The sequence below is a fragment of the Apaloderma vittatum genome, unplaced genomic scaffold (assembly GCF_000703405.1).
Source record: "Apaloderma vittatum isolate BGI_N311 unplaced genomic scaffold, ASM70340v1 scaffold12966, whole genome shotgun sequence".
Taxonomy (NCBI): domain Eukaryota; kingdom Metazoa; phylum Chordata; class Aves; order Trogoniformes; family Trogonidae; genus Apaloderma; species Apaloderma vittatum.
Window position 1 is genome coordinate 5,101 of NW_009723436.1, and position 20,333 is coordinate 25,433.

At 38.5% G+C, this 20,333-nt stretch overlaps 1 protein-coding gene across 1 annotated transcript; it reads left to right on the forward strand.

Moving 5' to 3' along the window:
* Nucleotides 1–810: 810 nt before the first annotated feature.
* LOC104269677 (contactin-1) lies at nt 811–20,069 on the forward strand (the record flags this gene model as incomplete). Its single annotated transcript, XM_009872128.1, has 12 exons — nt 811–944; nt 3,630–3,802; nt 5,664–5,759; nt 6,629–6,835; nt 8,064–8,160; nt 8,315–8,496; nt 10,747–10,871; nt 12,708–12,825; nt 15,062–15,212; nt 15,703–15,830; nt 18,468–18,643; nt 19,979–20,069. Coding segments are annotated over 12 exons (1,678 nt in total), but the record flags the coding sequence as incomplete, so codon positions are not given.
* Nucleotides 20,070–20,333: the final 264 nt, after the last annotated feature.

Below are 20,333 nucleotides of genomic sequence, written 5' to 3' on the forward strand. Positions count from 1 at the left end.
TTGCCATTTTCACAGAAGAACAGTTTCATCTGGATATACTGAGGAGAGTGTTCCCAGGGCATCCCTTGTCTTGCTTTTCCAGACCCCAAGGAGCCGTCTTGTACCCTTGGAGGAAATAAAGGTGAAGGGAATGCAGGAGAGGCAGGCCAAGCCTGCGACCTTTACAACAGCATCGGCAAATGGAGCATAAAAGACTATAAAAAATAGTTTGTTGTCAAACCTATTTGGCATTTATTTACCTTTAAACGACTTATTTTACAAACTCAGATTATTTTCGACCTAGGACTTTCTAAAAAAAAAATTATTTTGGAAGGGAGAAAGTTAATGTATATATACACCTGAGCTTGAAAGGAAAGTCAGAAATACCTTCTGGAAGCAATATAATTCTCAGGTTTGGTCTCTAGCATAAGGAGGTTTTTGTCTAGACCTGTTTGATGAGAATTTGTTGGCTTCTGTGAAATAAGTTGATCTCACTGCATTTCTAAAAGGGCATATCTTCAATTCATAATTATCTCCATCGCATTCAGCATAAACTCTGACAGGTGACTGATGATGTCAACAATGAAGGCAGGGAAAGTAGTTTTACAGGAACATGGTTTGAGTTACTTCAGATCTCAGAAGGCAGAGTGAGTGAAGGAAGTCAGTGAAGCAATTATTCGTACTGCACTGGTTTTACTGATGCATGTGGAACTTGATTTTGGGGGACCCACTATTTAGCCATCTCATTTTGATTCTAGAAGGTGTGATGTAAATTCAGGTTCTGTTTGACCACTAACTAAACAGTAATTAATTTCAAACTGTAACATTTTTTCAGAGGAAGGAAACAAAGGTTATGGGCCCGTGTTTGAGGAGCAACCCATCGATACCATCTATCCAGAAGAATCTTCAGATGGACAAGTTTCAATGAACTGCAGAGCTCGAGCAGTTCCTTTTCCTACTTACAGGTAATCTCTCTTGTTTTGATTTTCAGGTCTTACATATTTTACTTGGGGAATGTTTCTTATGGTATGAAATGATTAACTGTCTTAATAGGTTGATACAAAGTCTTCAAGGCAGGAAAAAATTGGGAGATTGGGAATTTTCGAGTAAGAATCAACCTTGATTCTATTTGGCAAAAACTATACAGTGTTGAAAACAGTAGATTCCTATTGTGTTATATGTTTCAGGTTTTGAAAGGTATACTGATCCAGATGCAAAACAAAAAAGGGACCTTTGAAAAAGTAATTGAGAGGCTATCTTTCTAGCTTATGCTAAGGATGATTGAGGTTTAAGTCCTTGTTCTTGATTCAGAGCAGCTTTTTCATCCTACTTTAAAAGAAGAAAGACTGGCTGTTGAACCTGGATATTCTACATCCTACATTTCTTTTGCATCCAGTGTATTGTAGAGTAGCTCATGAATGTGTTGGCTATACTATTGAAAACATGAAAAACTTGATTTTGGAAAAACGTATCGACTGGTTTTAGTAGAGATTCACGCATAGCCTCTTTCACAGAGTAATTCTGCTTCATTGTGAGATCTCGGGGCATCTGTATGAGTTTTTTCAGCCATTTTCTGTTCATTATATACAGAAAAATGCATTTAAGATTGTCACTATTAAGACCATGACTAATTTATGATGTAGTCATGGGCAGAAAACTGCTATCATCATATTAAGACTGAATTTCTTGCCAGCAGAAGAGGTACATCTCATGAAATTGTCATATGATCCACTTAGGCATGTTCTAGACTCTTGCTTCTAGGACAGAAGAAGCAGGTGAGTCTGCTGGCCTTTTTTTAAAATCTCTTACAGTATTGTGGTCAGCTGTGGTATTCCTCCATCAAAACAGCTTAGCTAGTCTTCATTGCCTTTTTTTAAAAATATGCTTAGAAGTTGTCTACATATACAGAACCACCTGTGATTGAAGGATTTGAGGAGAAATTAGAATACTCCTTTTGAATATGATCCCTGACTCTAGTATCTTTACAAGTTTTTCTACATGGCATTTTTCTCTTCCACTTGTTTGCTCGCCCTGCACTTGGAAATTACTAAAGGTGTGGAGCCATGAGATATACTTGGATTTGGCACCTTTCTGGCATCATCCCCATCACTTCCAGTCTGTCCAGAGACTGGTCCACCCTGTCTGCAATGTAGAGGGATTGCAAGCTCCACATAAATTTTACCATTCTTCTTTATCTGTCATTGACTCTGCAAAATCTAGACTAGTAAAGTCATTCTGGAAGAATTGCCTCACACTTCCAGAGCTCTTCAGGCTAGGGACAGATCTGACAATTAGTACTGATAGCTGATGGGATGATAATCGCAATATGGAATAAGGCCACTTTCCTTCTTTCCTGACACCATTATTCTTAGTGTAGCACTGTATCTTCATTTCTTAGCCCTCCAACAGCTTACAAGCCAAAATTCTCCTGTCTCAGTAGTATATATCTTCTTCTGCCACTTTTTCATTGCAGCATAAGCTGTCCTCATGGCAGTTATTCCTCGGTATTTCTGAACAGAGGATTTATTATTATCTGTAGTACAGACACATAGTATGTCTCACAGGACTGAAGTGATAGCTCTAAAATCCTGTAAAACCTAAATGCTATTTACTGCATCTTGAAAACCTTGGCGTTTAATTATTTATTTTCAGTTTATATTCTTGTTAATACCACTTTCATTATTGTTGCTGTCTATGAAAATTGAAATTTCAGCTTCCAAATGAGTATTCTGTGTGGTTTGGAATATCTTCAGTAAGAAAAGAACACACAGGGTATGCACTCTCCTTTGCAAACACTAATGGCTATCTTTACCTTGTGACAAAAACTATTTACACTGAAATAATTTTATGATCTTTAAATATATTTAAGTTGCATCTTTCCTATTTGTGCTCAGGAAACGTGCAGTTCCTTTCAAAGAAGATTGCGGGCTCCCTCTTGTGGACACAGTAATAGATATAGATCTAAATCATGACTGCTGTTACCTACTCAATGTATTTTAATTTCTTTTAAATCAGTAAAGGCCAGACCTGGGCCGCCCAGTTCCTCTCGTAGTCCCTGAAATGAAAGTTACAGTTAATTGGTTGTGGGGTTTTATGGTAATTCAGGTAAGAATGACCAGCAATTTTCTGAATGTAGTGCGAAAGTCTTAAATCAGGCATGTCACTGTTTTTGCACTGACTTCACTGATACAGTAGGCTTTACTAAACATTTTCATCCCCTACAGCAAGTCTGCGAAAAGCTCTTGAAGGTTTCATTAGTCCATAATTTAAAGGTGCAGAGGGAGTCTTTTCTTAGCTAATTTGGCCTTAGATCCCTATTTGAGCATATGATTATAGTCCCAGTGCTTTAACACTAGCTAGCTCATTCATGGCTGGCATAAGCATCCTTTACTGCATGACCAACAATCAGGTTTTAACCTGTCTCACATCTCGGAGAAGGCTGCAGCAGGCTGCAGCTGTTAGATTGAAAAGATCTATGGAGTTCAAGTCTGTGGCTCATGCTGAAAAAAAACTTAAAACATATATAGAAGTATATTGATAGCTTCCTTTATAGTTTATCACAACTTATGAACTTATTTTGCCAATCAGATTTCTGACCAGGTTTGGTTTTTTTGGTCCAAATCTTATATCTGGCTTTTCTTTTTTAATAGGTGGAAACTCAACAACTGGGATATTGATCTGACGAAGGATCGCTACAGTATGGTGGGAGGCAGACTTGTTATCAGTAACCCGGAAAAATCAAGGGATGCTGGAAAATATGTCTGTGTAGCGTCGAATATCTTTGGAACTGTCAGGAGCAGTGAAGCCACTCTGAGTTTTGGATGTAAGCCCATGTTTACGTCAAAGTGTAGGAATTTGTTAGCTTGAATTGCCACGATTTACACTGCAGTGTCTTCTGCTAGCACATGCTATAGCTCTATTACTCTGTGAAAACAGTATCTTCAGTGCCTTAGTCTGCAGAGGTCAACACAAAATAAGTTTTGTAAGCATTTTATATTCTTTAGCACTCAACTGACTTGACATCCTTCTCAGTGAGTTATTGTTGAATTATTAATTGAAGCGACTCATGGAGCCAGAAATTGAGATAATAATGTCCAGACTTTTCCTAAATCTTGGGTAGGACCTAAGGGGAAATAGTCACAGAAGAAAGATGAAAGTCAGGGCATACAGGGATGCTGGGGATGCCTGCAGGGGGAAGACCTGGCACTGGCTAGCAAAGTGTGCTCCCTGACTCATGGGCTATGGTGAAGACTCTGCAGGCTTCTGACAGTCACAGATTAGTCGTGTGAATGCTCCTAGAGCTCCTCTCACACATTTGACAAATGTAGCAACATTCACTTCCTAGATTCTTGCAGTCATTTAGGTCATTTAGGTCTGACAGCTGTGGCTGACCTTGGAGGAATCTTTTACTTGTATCATATTTAGTAAATGTAGCAGTTGTTACAAAGTTAAGGAATTAATTATTTTTAGATAATGCAAAGCGTCTACTGAATCTATGTAACTATACATTGCATTTTACAGTACTGAATCATCTCTATTTAATACTTAATATCTTTTTGTATGTAGCTCTGTCCTGATTTTTTCTTTTTTGTTTCTATCTGGCTGCTCTTAAGTTTTAGCTAGATCCCAGCCTTGGGAATTTAGTAGAGCTGGATTGCTGCCTTCTGCTGAAGAAAGCTGTAGTAATCTGAATGAAATTTACTTAGATGATTTCTATCATAGAACATTGCATTCAGAGGCCCTGCACTTGGCTATTACTGATGTACTGTCTGCACCACAGTAGCATTTAGAGCAGGATTCCAGTGAGGATCTCTACAGTATCACTGCACTTGGTGACATGGAGAAATTTCACGAGAGACGTTCCCTGCCTCAGGATTTTTATAGTTTAAATTCAAGCTGCATACATAAAATGAGAATGAAAAGAAATAAAGGGCAATTATTGACCTAGTTGAAGTTACTCATGCAGCTGTTGTCTTACCTCTGCAGATACCAATGTTGTTCACCCACAGGCTGCGGGATCGTATATAGCTCCATAAAGGACTTGTTTCTTTGTCCTTTTACAGCAGTCCCTTTATCCTGCTGCATGGAAGTTGATTTGAAGAAGGTCCACTAAGGTTTCTCCTGGGATCTGAGTCACTTATGTCCCAAACCTCTGGCACAGAAGTTGTGCCTGAGCTAACTGCTTAACAGTCCTTGGCTGCTGGAGTTGCCAGGGAGGGCACTCAGGTCCTTTCAGAGAAGCCGCTTTAAGTTACAGTAAAGAATTAAACTTGCATTTTGGACAAACAAGTTGAAAAACAACATAAAATTGTTTTCTTATCTCTTCCTGGGATTCCTTCTTCCAATGTAGCTCACGTGGCTACCCTTAGGGGTACAATCATTTTATTTTTTTTCTGGTGTTTGTGATTATGATGACTAAAATATTGTAAAAAAATTCATTGCACTTGATAGTGACAAAAGTTAAAATGAGCAAAACTGGCGTTACAAGACCACAGGTAATCTGCCTGTCTGTCTGTCTATCTATCTATCTATCTATATATCTGTCTATCTATCTGTCTATCAGTCCATCCATCCATCTGCCATATATTGCTGTACTTTTATATTAATCACTACAGGGATGAAAATAATAATAATAAAAAATATTTTTAAACAAAGTTTTCTTCCCACGGTTTTTCTTAAACTAGACCTGGATCCCTTTCCACCTGAGGAACGCTATGAGGTTAAAGTGCGAGAAGGTGTTGGTGCAGTGCTTCTCTGTGAGCCCCCGTACCACTACCCAGGTAATTTAGCTCGAAGTGCTTTATTTTCAAATGATTAAGAGTAAAAGACAAATTATTATTTATTTTGAAAAGTTTCCTTTAAGTTTACTTGAGCAGTAACTTCTGTGCAGCTTGAAAATCACCATTTAGATTAGGTTTCCATTTTGCGTATAAGCTTGTAGTTGACTGTATGTAAAGGATATTGTTGAATTTGCAAACAAGTTTTGATACTGCACATAAGTTTGCTCAGACTAATCTGGATAATGGAGGAGAGACCGTTTAAAAAACTTGAGTATATGTCACTGTGTCATTATGTCATCCCAGACTTTCTGCTGGGCTTGGACAGGGCCCAGCTTCATTCCACCTAATTAAGTAAGTCACCTCAGCGGAAATGGTTATGGGCACCTATTCAAATCATGGAACAGCAGTAGGCACTCCCAGAAGGTTAGAGTTGAGATGCTCTGGAAGTGCCTTTTTCTCATCATTAGCTACTGAAGCGCTCTGCAGGAATCATGTCCATAACCTCAAGCATCTGCAGGTCCATCGTTAGGGCTGAATTTGTCTGTTAGCATCCCTTCTGCCATGTAAAATGGAATAATGTTTTAGTTTTCATACCTGTCTCTAAGTACTGCAAGGAGCTGAAGAACTGAGACATGTTGCTCATTAAAACAGTCTAAGATTTTGTCCAAATTGCAAAACTGATGAGGGCTTCCCAGTTTCTCAGTTGCATGAGGTGAAGACCCAGCTGCCCATCTCCTCCCTCCCCATTCCAGTTCCTGTCACCAGCCCTGGAGCAGTGGTACCCCAACATTCAGTGTATTCAGTATTCCATGGCTTAAGTAGCTGATAGTATTGTTTTTTAATATTGACTAGAGAATGTTTTCCTCCAGATGATCTCAGCTATCGCTGGCTTCTAAATGAGTTCCCAGTGTTCATTGCTTTGGACAAGCGACGATTTGTGTCACAGACGAATGGCAATCTCTACATTGCAAATGTTGAAGCATCAGATAAGGGCAATTATTCGTGTTTCGTGTCCAGCCCTTCAATAACAAAGAGTGTATTCAGTAAATTTATTCCACTTATTCCACAGGCGGATCGTAAGTATTTATTGGAAATACTATGTATGTGTAGTGTTCTAAACATCTGTATTTTAATTTTGCACCTTCATAACTCCTTTCAGCTCTCTGAGGCTCCTGCACAGTGTCCAAACCATTCACATCCACGATGAAGACTTTGTGAAGGAAAACTCCCTGGATTCCTTCATGATTTTCCTTCCATATGGAGAACAGAGTTCTCATACCCAGAGTCCCCATGTGTTTTATCTGATAAGCCCCTGTACTCATCCCTAATCTGGTCATTGGTTCAAGGAAGTATGACTGAAGCAGAAATTTTATGTAAAAATTGATAAACAGCTTCAGGAATTAATTTTATTTTTTCCTCAGGGAATCTCCCATGAAAATGGAAAATCTTTTTTCCCTGCTGAAATTTCTTCTCCAACAGTGGCCTAAGGGCTTTGCATATTGTGGCCAATCCCCTAAAACACCTGTGTGGCTTTGTGTACTAGATTACTCTCCAGCATTTCTTCATGAAAACTTCATGTTTTCCAAATGGTGACCAAGTTCCCTTTGGCCACTTCGAACTGTCACTAGAGTCTCATAAACAGATCATCAAGATTTCAGTGACCCTTTTTATCTGTTAAATGTCCCTTATTACAGTGAAGAACTCCAATTGAGTTTGAGTAATTACAAATCAGGGAATTTGTCCAGATTTTCCATGGCCAGTGCTTGCACTGGGATCTTCATCTAAAAGAACTGCAAGAGGACTCCTATAGGGATCACTCCTATAGGGATCACATTTGATTACATTTGCATCCCTGTGCCTTCCTTAGGCTGCAGACTTGCTGGCTCTAGCTCCTTCATGCCCTTACTAAGATAACATTGAGCTTAAATTCACAATAATTCAAAATATTCCATTCTGTAAAAAGAATCTGTAGAAAATAGCGATTCAGGCTTCTGTTTACCCACACGCACAGTGCATCATCATCATCACTTCAAATGCAAGTAAATGAGTTTATGTTAAAGCATTATGCTGTAAAAAATGTTTAGACATTACTGTACAGAGAAAGATAACTAATTGCTGGGTAATTCTGCCTTACTATTAAAAGTTCAGTGCTAAATCAGGCTTCATGAATGGCCAGGCTATTTATTTGCTCTAGATAAGAATTTTGTCTGGAATTTTACGAAGGGTTTTCTTGAGCTGTGGAAGTTTTAATAGGTGCATTGCTTTCTGCTGTGCCTTTTCTGAGAACTCGTTTTTTTGTGTTAGGTGCAAAAGTGTATCCTGCTGATATCAAGGTGAAGTTCAAGGACACGTATGCTCTCCTGGGGCAAAACGTAACGCTCGAGTGTTTTGCTCTTGGCAAGTAAGTGTGTTTTAAAGCTACTGTAGAGCACTATTTGCTTTCATAGTGCAAGGAATGAAAATACATGTTTCATCATCAAACACTTCTTTTTAGTCTGCAATTTAACAGCCAGTTCTTGAACATGCTGATTTTTACTTTACTGTACCTTTTAAAGTCCGGTTCCTGAACTCAGATGGAGTAAATACCTTGAACCCCTGCCAGCCAGTGCTGAGATAAGCATGTCTGGTGCAGTTCTTAAGATCTTCAATATTCAGTATGAGGATGAAGGACTTTATCAGTGTGAAGCTGAAAACTACAAAGGAAAAGATAAACATCAAGCAAGAGTTTATGTACAAGGTAGGTAGAACAATTTTATTCTTCGTGATCTATGTTGCTGTTACTTATGTTGGAAGTATCAGTGTTCTCACACTTGATGTTAGTGCTGACTTATAGCATCATCCTGACACATTGCTGTCCAAGTTAATAAAGTAAAATCAAAACTCATGCATTGGATGCCAGACATAATGTTTGTGTCTTAATTGAAAAACTAATCAGTTTGTTTGGTTATGATAACTGTATATACACCTTGACAGTAATGTGTGTTACTATTAATGTAGTTATACATAATGGAAATTAAATAGATTTAGAGTACTTGAAGTGAAAGAACTTCCAGGAAGAAAAAGAGACCATTAGGTTTGTTATGCACTCTTGTTTCCTGGTTTCATTTGTCTTTTCTAACTGTATTAGCTCTCTCTTTTTAGCTAAACTTCGATCTTTATTCCTCCAGCCTCTGTCCCTTCCCTTCATGCATTTGCTTAAATGAGGGAACTGAAAAATTACATGTTATTGCTCTTAGAGGAGTCATCGCAAGTAAACTGACTTGACTGAGACTTATGCTACAAAACTGTTGCATGAAAAGATCATACATAATATCTGAATTACCTTTGGAAGATTTCTGTCTCTTTTGACTGTACAGAACATTACCTGGGTTAGGATCGCTCAGTCAAATGATTTGACTGGTGACCTACCTAGTGGATGAGGGAAAGGTTGTAGATGTTGTCTACTTGGACTATAGTAAAGCCTTTGGCACTGTCTCCCACAGCATTCTGCTGGAGAAGCTGGTAGCTCACGGCTTAGACAGGTGTACTCTCCACTGAGTTAAAAACTGCCTGGATGGCTGAGCCCAGCGAGTTGTGATGAACAGAGTTAAATCCAGTTGTCAGCCAGTCACAAGTGGTGATCCTCAGGGCTCAGATTTGGGGCCAATCTTGTTTAATATCTTTGTCAATGATCTGGATGAAGGGATCAAATGCACCCTCAGTAAGTTTGCAGATGACACCAAATTGGGTGGGAGTGTTGATCTGCTCAAGGATAGGAAGACTTTGCAGAGGGATCTGGGCAGATTGGATCAATGAGCTGAGCCCAGTTGTGAGGTTCAACAAGGCCAAGTCCAGGTCCTTCACTCAGGTCACAACTGTCCAATTGAAAAGGATCCGAGGGTGTTGGTGGACAGCCGGCTGAACATGAGCCATCAGTGTGCCCAGGTGGCCAAGAAGGCCAATGGCATCCTGGCCTGGATCAGGAATAGTGTGTCCAGCAAGAGCAGGGAAATGATCATGCCCCTATAATCAGCACTGTGGAGGCTGCACCTTGAGTATTGTGTCTGGTTTCGGATGGTGCAGGACAAGAAAGACATTGAGGTGCTTAAGTGAGTTGAGAGAAGGGCAATGAAGCTGGTGAGGAGTCTGGAGAGCATGTCTTATGAGGAGCGGCTGAGAGAGCTGGGATTGTCTACTCCAGAGAAGAGGAGGCTGAGAGGAAACCTCATTGCTCTCTACAGCTACCTTAAAGGAGATTGCAGTGAGGTGGGTGTTGGTCTCCTCTTTCAAGTAACAGGCAACAGGATAATAGGAAATGGGCTCAAGTTGTGCCAGGCAAGGTTTAGATTGGATATCAGGAAAGATGTCTTTACTGGAAGAGTGGTGAGGCACTGGAACAGGATGCCCAGGAAAGTGGTGGAGTCACCATCCCTGGAAGTATTTGAAAAACATGAAGACCTGGAACTTCAGGACATGGTTTGGTGTCCATGGTAGTGTTGCGTTGAGAGTTGGACTTGAGGTCTTCTCCAACCTTAGTGATTTTATGATTTTATGATTTTATGATTCTAACTTCAGTGGGATAAATCCAGAAGTTGGTGTGGGAAGGTTGTTACTGGTTGTTATAGCTAAAGCTAATAGATTGGTTTGCTTTGTAAAAGCTGGGACATTTTCAATATTAATTTCTTAAATATCTTCTCTGGACTAAGAGACTTTTTTAATTTTCATAGGTCAGTGTAAGCAGTAACGTCTTACACCTTTGGACATCCATGAAGCATTATTTCAATACCATGTTTTCTTCTCATAAAAAGTGGGTTTAAATTATTTTGAGTCTATGTGGAAAGACAAAAACATCTTCATTCTTTCTTGTCTGGTGCATTGCCCAAGTTATCATCATTACTTTGTGTGGCCTCTGAAGTATCAAGCAAATGGACGTGGAATTAATAGATTGTGATGCTGATTAAATATGTACCTGCTCCATTTACAAGGTGACATATTTTTTACTCTACAGCCTCTCCTGAATGGGTAGAACATATCAATGACACAGAGAAGGATATAGGCAGTGACCTATACTGGCCTTGTGTTGCTACGGGCAAGCCCATCCCAACAATTAGGTGGCTGAAAAATGGTGCCTCGGTAAGTATGTTGCTGTACTTAGTGCAGAATTGACTGATAAGCTGATGGAAATGATTTTTTGAAGCATGTATTTTTAAAAGCTTAAAAGAAAATTAGTTATAATAATAAAAATATTTGCTGATTCCACTTGTGTTAGAGAGTAAAATTTATTTTTCAAAGTTTTATCTCAATCACCTCTCCAGTAATGAAATTTATTTCTTCAGACTATTTAAATGTTCAGCTCAGGATTATGAACTTGCCTTTTTACCACCTGTTTGGGAGGTGAAGATCTTTTTTTCACCAAGCTTATATCAGTAAATGCTATTTTTTCCCTGGATGAAAACTGTCTATCATCTTCTCCAAAAAATAGTCCTTTTGATCGCATTAAACATGAGTGTGTCTAAAAAGACAAGAAAAATGGAGTCAGTAGAGACAGGAGAAGAAAGAATAATTTTAAAATTATCTGTAGTGTTCGTAGATCACATACTTTTCCATATATTTTTAGCCACCGAATATCACAAAACTCTATTGTTTTAGGTCATATGAAGCTTAACTTTATTGCATGGGAGATTTTGTTTGAATGAAGTAGATTTTCTATCCAGGGTTTTCAACAATGTATTTAATATCCATTGCTCATACTCTATGATGAACCGTTAAAGAACAAAGAGAACAGAAGAGGGCACAATGTAATTCTGCATCTGTTGAGCTGCAGTGATGCTGATCTTGGCAAGAAGACAAACCAAGACAATGAGCAGCGTTGTTTTGGCTGCTTATCTTAAGAGAAGTGTGGGAGTTTGGAGGGAGAGCAGGGATATCACCATCTGCCATATGGAGATGACTTAAACCTGAAAAAACAATGCTGTTTTCTAACTTCAGTAGTTACTACAAACAAGTAATTTAGCAAGTGAATTGCTTGATGGTCCCCACTGAGCTTGGCTTTCACGGCCAAAATCTGCATGCCGGATTGCAGAAAGCTGTGTGTGTAATTCTCCAGTAGTACACCAGAAGATTATGCTGTGTTTTACTATTATGAGATGATTTCCAAATGGAAAAGAGCAAAAATATTTAAATTGCCTTGAAAATATAACTTGTTTCTAAGTCAGATAGTTTTTAAATAGGTATTTCACATAGCACAAAACAAAGATCCCTTGTGGAAAATCTGATGTAAGTGTATTTTAATAAAACGGTGCAAGAAGCACGTTTCTGTTAATCTCTTCTTTTTTTCAGATAAATAATATTCTTTTAATCTTCCACTGCTCTATGCACTCCAATTGACTTACAGAGGAGGTTTAAAGCTTTTCAGCTTGATTTTCAAAAGAAAACAGAATTTATTAACATGATCTTCAAAAAAAGGATTCACATGTATTTTTAATTTGCAAAAGACTCCACTGCACTTTGTGCATTTTATACACTGTTTTTTAGAAACAGATGAAGTACTTCATTTTGTTTTACAACATTTTCTTTTTTGTATCAAAACAAAGTTTATATACCTAAAGTGAATTTAATTTCTTTTTTCATTGTTTCTTATTTCTGAATCAGTAGTGTTTGCATTGGTGTGGTAAAAGGGAACAGAAGAGTAGATGTGTCTAGTGTCACTCAGCCAGGACTTTTCAAGAAAAATACCAATCAACACTGAATCTTTCTTTAAAAATAGAAGGTGATCACATTGTCACAAAGACTGTAACGTTAACATGAATAAAATAAAATCTCCCTGGTGCCTGAATGTTGTCTGAGGGACTCTCTTCTGAACACTGTCACTAAAAAAAATAAAAAATGAGGAAATGTGGGTGAATGTGAATTCTTCAGCTTACCTAGTCTATATTAATATCCTATTGTTTTATTGATTCTCTGTTTTAGTTCCGGAAAGGTGAACTACGAATCCAAAGTCTGACCTTTGACGATGCTGGCATGTATCAATGTATAGCAGAAAACACCCATGGAATTATTTATGCAAATGCTGAACTGAAGATTGTGGGTCAGTGAGTTTATGTACTCTTATTTACTATGACAGGTTTGAGTAAGACAACAGTCATATTTGTAAGCATTGTTCAGTAACAGATTCCTGTGAAGATAAAGCTAAGAACCCTCAGTCTAGGTGAGGTGTGGTTTATTTGAGCTCCCTAGGTGGGTTTTGGCAATGACTTGAGGAATCACGTTACAAATTAATGAGGAATGTTTGCTGTATTATTTCTGATGTTTGCTTGCTGCTGTTACACCTCTGAGGAACTGGTAGTGCAGAAATTACATGAAGCATGTAGAGATGCTATCTACCCTCCTAAGCTTGCAAAACTGATTGAGAAGTGTTTTCCTTTTTGCACACTGATGCTCAATCCTCTGTGGGGCAAAACCTGCTTTGTCAGAAACCATGTTGTCAGTCACCAGGACTTTGAAGCTCTTCCTCTTGGCTCTCCACTTTGCTTTTGCCTTCTACAACCCCTCAGGGCCAAGAAGGCCGATGGCATCCTGGGGTGTGTTAGAGGAGGAGTAGCTAGTAGGTCGAGGGAGGTCCTTCTCCCCCTCGGCTCTGCCCTGGTGAGGCCACATCTGGAATATTGTGTCCAGTTCTGGGCCTCTCAGCTCAAGAGAGACAGGGAACTGCTTGAGAGAGTCCAGCACAGAGCCACAAAGATGATGGAGGGAGTGGAACATCTCCCTTATGAGGAAAGGCTGAAGGAGCTGGGTCTCTTCAGCTTGGAGAAGAGGAGGCTGAGGGGTGACCTCATATTTATAAATATGTCAAGAGTGAGTGTCAGGAACACAGGAGGTTCCACAAAAACGTTACAAAAAACTTTTTCCCGGTGAGGGTGACAGAGCACTGGCACAGGCTGCCCAGGGAGGTTGTGGAGTCTCCTCTGGAGACATTCAAAACTTGTCTGAATGCGTTCCTGTGTGACCTACTGTAGGTGATTCTGCTCTGGCAGGGGGTTGGATTAGATGATCTTTCGAGGTACCTTCCAACCCCTAACGTTCTGTGATTCTGTGTGATTCTGTGATTCTGTGTGATTCTGTGATTCTGTGTGATTCTGTGATTCTGTGAACCCATTAAGACCAGCTGTAATGTTTATGTGTAATATAGCTGTCCTGTTTAATGACAGGATGTAGCTATTAAACCATAGTGTTTTCCTAAGGAACATCCTGTTGAAAGTTTGGCTTTCAGATGAGAGTGCTCAGGCTTAAAATAATTTCTGAAGTTTTTACTGATGTCATTAGAGCAGGTGTACTGGCTCTATGACATGACTTTCCTAGATGATTTCCCTGCTGAAGTTACACTGAATTCTTTCCATCTCCCATTTGCCTCTATGCTTTCCAAGACCTAAACAATACTTGACTTCCCAAACCCACTGGAGAGCAATACACCATCCTTCACTGTTCCTCCATGACTCTTTACTCACTACGAGCCTGAATTACCCAGAAACAAGCACTTTTTGCACATGCATTTTCAAAATTCAGTGTTGGTAAGATATGGACATCTATCAGAGTTTTTCTGTGTACTGCTGTAATTAACTAATAGCCTTATTTCCTCAAGCTGTGCACACACTTGCTGGCATGATTAACAATGATGGTATGCCAAGACGCAACGTAATTAAAAGCATTTTTTCCTTTTTTTGTGTGCAAATAAAGGGAAGATTAATAAGCAAAGTTCTGATCTCAGATACTTAGGTGTGGTGCTTGCTACACTCACACCTTATTTCTCTTTTACATCTGGGAGTGCACCTATGGCCATTTGGCCAAACAGAAAACTGCAAAGAAGAAGAGCTCAGCTTTAAAGTTGCTAGAAGCGGGTTAAAACCACTGTAAAGTAAACCCAACTACTATTTGAAAGTGTGATTGAGTGAGCGACTTCTTACAGAAATTGGTCTCCAAGAATCTAAATTTTATTAGGACTGATCAAAAGGCCTTTGAATGGGAGGAACTTTCTATTGATTTCTGGGGACTTTGATCTTGTTAGATTAAACTTGGAGATTCAGAAATCAACAGAAAGAAACCTCTGGTGTAACACAGCATAGAACTACGTAACGATTTTTTCTGTGTCTTTTAGGTCATCATCTACTTCTCACCACGTCTCTATGGTTAATATTTTTCTTAGTGCTCTGAATAATGGACACTTGTACACACTTCAATAGTTCTGTCATTTACCTTCATGTTGCAAACAAATTGTGTTCTGCAGAAAATCGCTAAAAGCAATACTCATGTTAATTTTTTGCTTTCAGCTTCACCTCCTACTTTTGAACTGAACCCTATGAAGAAGAAAATCCTAGCAGCCAAAGGGGGACGTGTAATCATTGAATGCAAGCCTAAAGCTGCTCCCAAGCCAAAATTCTCATGGAGTAAAGGAACAGAACTGCTTGTAAATGGGAGCCGGTTAGTACTGACTGTTAGTAGGTGCTGTAAATTTGAAATTCTGCCTTATGTTTCTATTTACCCTGCAGGCTAGTTCTCACTTTTGCAGATTTCAGAGGCGGGAGGGTGTGTAATTTCAGAAAAATGATATGCCAGAATGTTACTAGTAGCATGGATCCAAGTAGCAAGCAGGGTGTGCAACGTTAACCAGTCTGTCTGGTGGCGTTTGCATTTCAGAATTGAATTGGATCACAAAGCTGTAATAAATATTTGAATGACTACAAAGGAATAAAAGTACATTCTCTTGCTCCAGCAATGTGAGGCATCTGATCATGCCACAGTCTACCTAAATGTTTTTTACTATTGGAGTGTTTATAAATGCAGTAGTTAGATATGAGCTTCCAAGAGAATTCTGTGGTTTGTTCTTTCACTTACTACAATTCTAGTGGAAGTATGGGCTTCTAATATAAACACTTAATTTCTCTTGATGTGTTTTTTGCACTTGTAATAGTATACGCATCTGGGATGATGGGAGCCTGGAAATTATCAATGTCACAAAGCTGGATGAGGGCCGCTACACCTGTTTTGCAGAAAATAACCGAGGAAAAGCTAATAGCACTGGTGTTCTAGAAATGACAGGTAAACCTCTGAATTGCATTAGTTTCTTTCACGTAGAATCCTTTAATTCAAAATCACTACTTTTTCTTCCAGCATCGTACTACTTCTGCAGGCCATTTTATGTCTTTTCGTACAGTTTGAGTTGCTCATTAAACAATGAATTGATATTTTTAAAGCATATTGCTCAGTAGAAACTGTGTATGTTTGCACCAGTTCTGAGATGGCATCTCAGTTTTCAGGATTGTTTTTTCCATAAGAGATAATTCAATCGACACATTTTGATGCATTTATTCAATTTGGTAGCTTAGTGCTCAGGTTAAGGCTAATTCAGGGGCCATGTCTCAAACAAAGAAATGGGATTTTTAGTGACCTTCCTTAGTTTGTCTTTTTTTTATTCTTTGTGGGATAAGCAAGTCTGAGCAAGCATTGTAGTTAAAAAATACATATTGCACTATTTAATTCTCTTCCTTTATGGGGATTAGTATTTACTGGTTGAATACTGATCGAATATCCCTAATTGTGTATTTTATATCTGAATTCAAATAAAGGACTGTAGAATACAGACAGGAAGGAGGATCTTCATAAATAGCTATGTCTATCAAGTATCACTGATTATAGAAGAGTCATTTATCATAGAATCATAGAATGGCCTAGGCTGGAAGGGACCTTAGAGATCATCCAGTCCTACCTCCCTGTCGTGGGCAGGGATGCCACCTCTCGACTAGACCAGGCAACACATGAATTTATCAAGTACATTTTTTTAATGTGTGTTCCAGATGTCATGCTGGATGTGACATCTCAATGCCACAATATTGATGTAGTAATGTAAGAATTTATCTGTATAATCAGATCGCATGAAAACATTTCTCTGGCTGATTTATAACAAGTTTATTGTACCAAATGAACTGTAAGACTTTATTTTGATTAATCTAGTATGTTCAATGTTTGCAGTTACTTTCTATCATCTTCTGCAGTTTTATATGTCTTAATATTACCTTTAGGCATTGAATTATTTTGAAAGATTATGTAAATAAATATCCAGTCCTTTGATAGTTGTGTCATGTCTTCTAAAATCAGGAAAAACGTTTGCATGCTCAGTCCATGCAGCAAAACACTTAAGGCATATGTTTATAAACCGCATAAACTAGTTATAAAGTCTTAGAATTTTGGAGAATTCTACTATGATTCATCTAAAAAGGAAAACCAAAAGATTAAGACATCTCTCTTGCATCACAGCAGTAACAGAAGGGTCAGATGACATTTTAAAATTATTTTCACATTGTAGACAGTGGTGGGTGTTGATGAAGAATGCTTTGCAAATGGTATTCCCAGGCACATTATGTGGCCCATAAAGCTTCTCAAACATTGCGCATGACTACAGGACATTGAATATCTAAATCTGAAGCTGACAGGCGCTGTAGAGACTGATGGTTTTTCACACACACTGTTTATTCACTGCCACTGGACCACTCTTTCTGCAACTACTTGGACTGGTAGAGTATTTTATGTAAACATTTAGAAAATCACTGATGGTAGAAACAAATGCTGAATGTACAGGCACAAGGCTAGAACAGATCTGAGACATTAGAGGTCAGATGTTGACAGATTGCTCCAGTGCCCAGTGAGATACTCCATTCTGCAAAAGCCAGTAGTTGTGCCATTCTCATAGTGTCAGTATTAAGCAGGTTTTAGATTACTAGAGTGGGTTCCATGGGAAGGGTTCTCACCAAGGCAGATGGACAAGAAGTGTTGGATTTATTGAGGATTTTTTCTGTTCTGTGTATGGTGAGGTGTAGTGTGCTCCTTGGGGCATGTTCCGACCTAGGTCTTAACCAGTAAGAGCAGCTGTTGTCTTCTAGGTTTTGGTACACTACTCCCACTCTCCTGTTGGTGGGAAAGATATGTCATGGCATAAGGAAAATATTATGTTGCTTTTTGTTTTCTCTCATATTTGAAAGAAAAAGAACAGATCTCAGTGATCCAGCAAGTATCTTCCAGAACAGTGTTGCTAATTTGCTATATGAGTTTGATGCATTAAGCAAGTTGTCTAGAAAGTATCATGAGATCTCTGCCTTTCTTTTTGTTCCTGTAATAGTAAAGGACACTGATGGTGGATATAAAGTTTTCTTCCTTTTGTTGTATCATTTTCTCTTCCTTTCTACATGTAACTATTTGCATAGTTTGTTATGCATCCAGTATATTGTTTCTCAGTAGATAAATTCTCAGTCTCTGCAGTGCTCTAATGGAAACCTGACTCAGCCTGACAACTGAGTAAAAGCTTCTGTTCGTTAAAGTAACAAGTTTGAAAATGTAAGAAGTACTGTAATTAAAACAAGGAATGCAATGCAAGTCACATAAAATCCATCATCTGTCTTCTTTCTACCTGAGATAGTCAATGAATAAAAATATCTTTAAATAGACAGTAATGTGATTCAGAGACTAAAACATAACCATTTTCAAAGGACAGCTAAATACAAGTTAGACATTTCAGCTGTGAAAGGTTTTGCTTGGTCCTTTGAAATGTAGCTGCATGAATAACATGTAAACTACAGCTTGAGGAAGCAGTTTAATGTATAATCAAACAGTTAAGGAGCTGAGCATACATTTGGATAAATATTTATTTACTGGAATTTCCCATGTTTGCTGTTAACTTCACAGAAGCTACAAGGATTACTTTAGCTCCGTTGAATGTTGATGTCACCGTTGGAGAGAACGCTACCATGCAGTGCATTGCATCCCATGATCCCACATTAGACCTGACGTTTATTTGGTCTCTAAATGGCTATGTAATAGATTTTGAGAAAGAGCACGAACATTATGAAAGGAATGTTATGGTAAGATACTATAGATCCTTATTTAATATATCAAAGCCTAGTTTTCTTTGTTGTAAGTAGCTGTCTTTCCTGGTTTTCTATTGTGTTGGTTCATATCTAGAAAGATTTAGTAGGCTAAGAATATAAAACAAAATTACAACTTAGACATCTTACAGACATGTAGACACTTGCAGGTCAATACCTGAAATTGATCTCTAAATTGACATAAGTATTCTGGTATCTCAGTTAAATCCTGCTTGATTAATAGTGCATATAACTGGTAAGTAGGTAGCCCGTTTGAAAACAAGGTGCAAATTGCCTCCCAAAAATACGTGCATATTCATTCGTTTTTACTTAACCATATTTTTCTCATCAGCGTTTCTGGACTTTGGCAGAAGACTGGGCCAGATGGTGGGTAGGAGTCAAACAGTCTGTAAACACTGAACAAGATGAGTTTATGTGAAGGCTAAACAAGTTAATACAAAGACACTTGTTTTAGCAAGTAGAAGGAGGAATCATAGATCTTTTGTATTTGCATATATGGTTATCTTTTTACAGTCTTCTGTCAGCCTAATTTGAAGTTAATACCTCAAGTAGAAATCCCTTCTTGTTATATCTAATGACATGTCGATATACCTAATATTCAGCCACAACCTCAACCATTCAACCATTGCCCACATGTATATATATTTATTCTGTTGTTCTGTGTTTAAATGATACAAAAATCCTCAAATTTAGTTATGGGGGGTTTTGTGCTCCCAAGAGGAACTGTGTATCTGAAAAGATTGTTAATGGTGCCTGTAGTGTCTGGGACCTCCAGGGGCCAAGTTTTAACTCCGTGTTCAAACTGTTGTGCCATGTAACAGTGCTCCTACAAGACTTCCTCCTGGGCTGGCAGTATTATCTCATTTTCCATGGACCAAGAGATTCTTTTTCTGTCTTTCTTTTTCAGTGTTTCAAACCTAACTATTCTAGTCTGATTTGGAACAGACTAGTCCTTTGAGGAGTCAGAGCTGCCTCAGCCTGCTCATTTGCTGAGTTTTAAACTTCCTGAAGAAATCACACTGTTCTCTTTCAGTGAGAGAGCAAGTCCGTGTCCAACAAGACAGTAGAAGAATGCTAACGTCAGCTGAAAAACACTGAAACCCAAAGACATAAAGCCCTTTCTGCAATAAACTTCAAAAAAGTCTATGTCCAAACTTAGAAGCAGGATACTAAGCAGCTTGCAGTGTATTTTGTGTGGCCTCTGGAGTTACAATATATATAGGTCGACACTAGTACACTACCATCATTCAAAACAATTCCTACATGTGGCTATTAAGCTATGCTTTTGATAGGCTTATATTTACCCTTCAGTACTATTTGGTGCATAGGAGTCCCCTGAAAAAGTTTGAGTCGCATCCTAATGGCATTAGTTTGTCTGCAATGAGTCTGAGTGTCAGCCAAAGTAAGTGCTTAAAGATTAAAGCCCCGTTACTGCATTCCTTGCAAAAGAACAAGTAAAACCACTCTGGTTTTGTCGAATTTTACTTAGTAGATTGCTTTTAGGTGACTGACAGAAGTCACACAAAGAAATTGTTTTCTGTGAAACAGAAGATCAGATTTAAAGTGTTGATGAATCTGTGATTTTGGTGTGGAAGGTGAAAATGCCTTTACCAGAGGACTTTGTAGTGCAAGACTGTGTAATGCAAGAGAAAGGAGCCTGAACTTT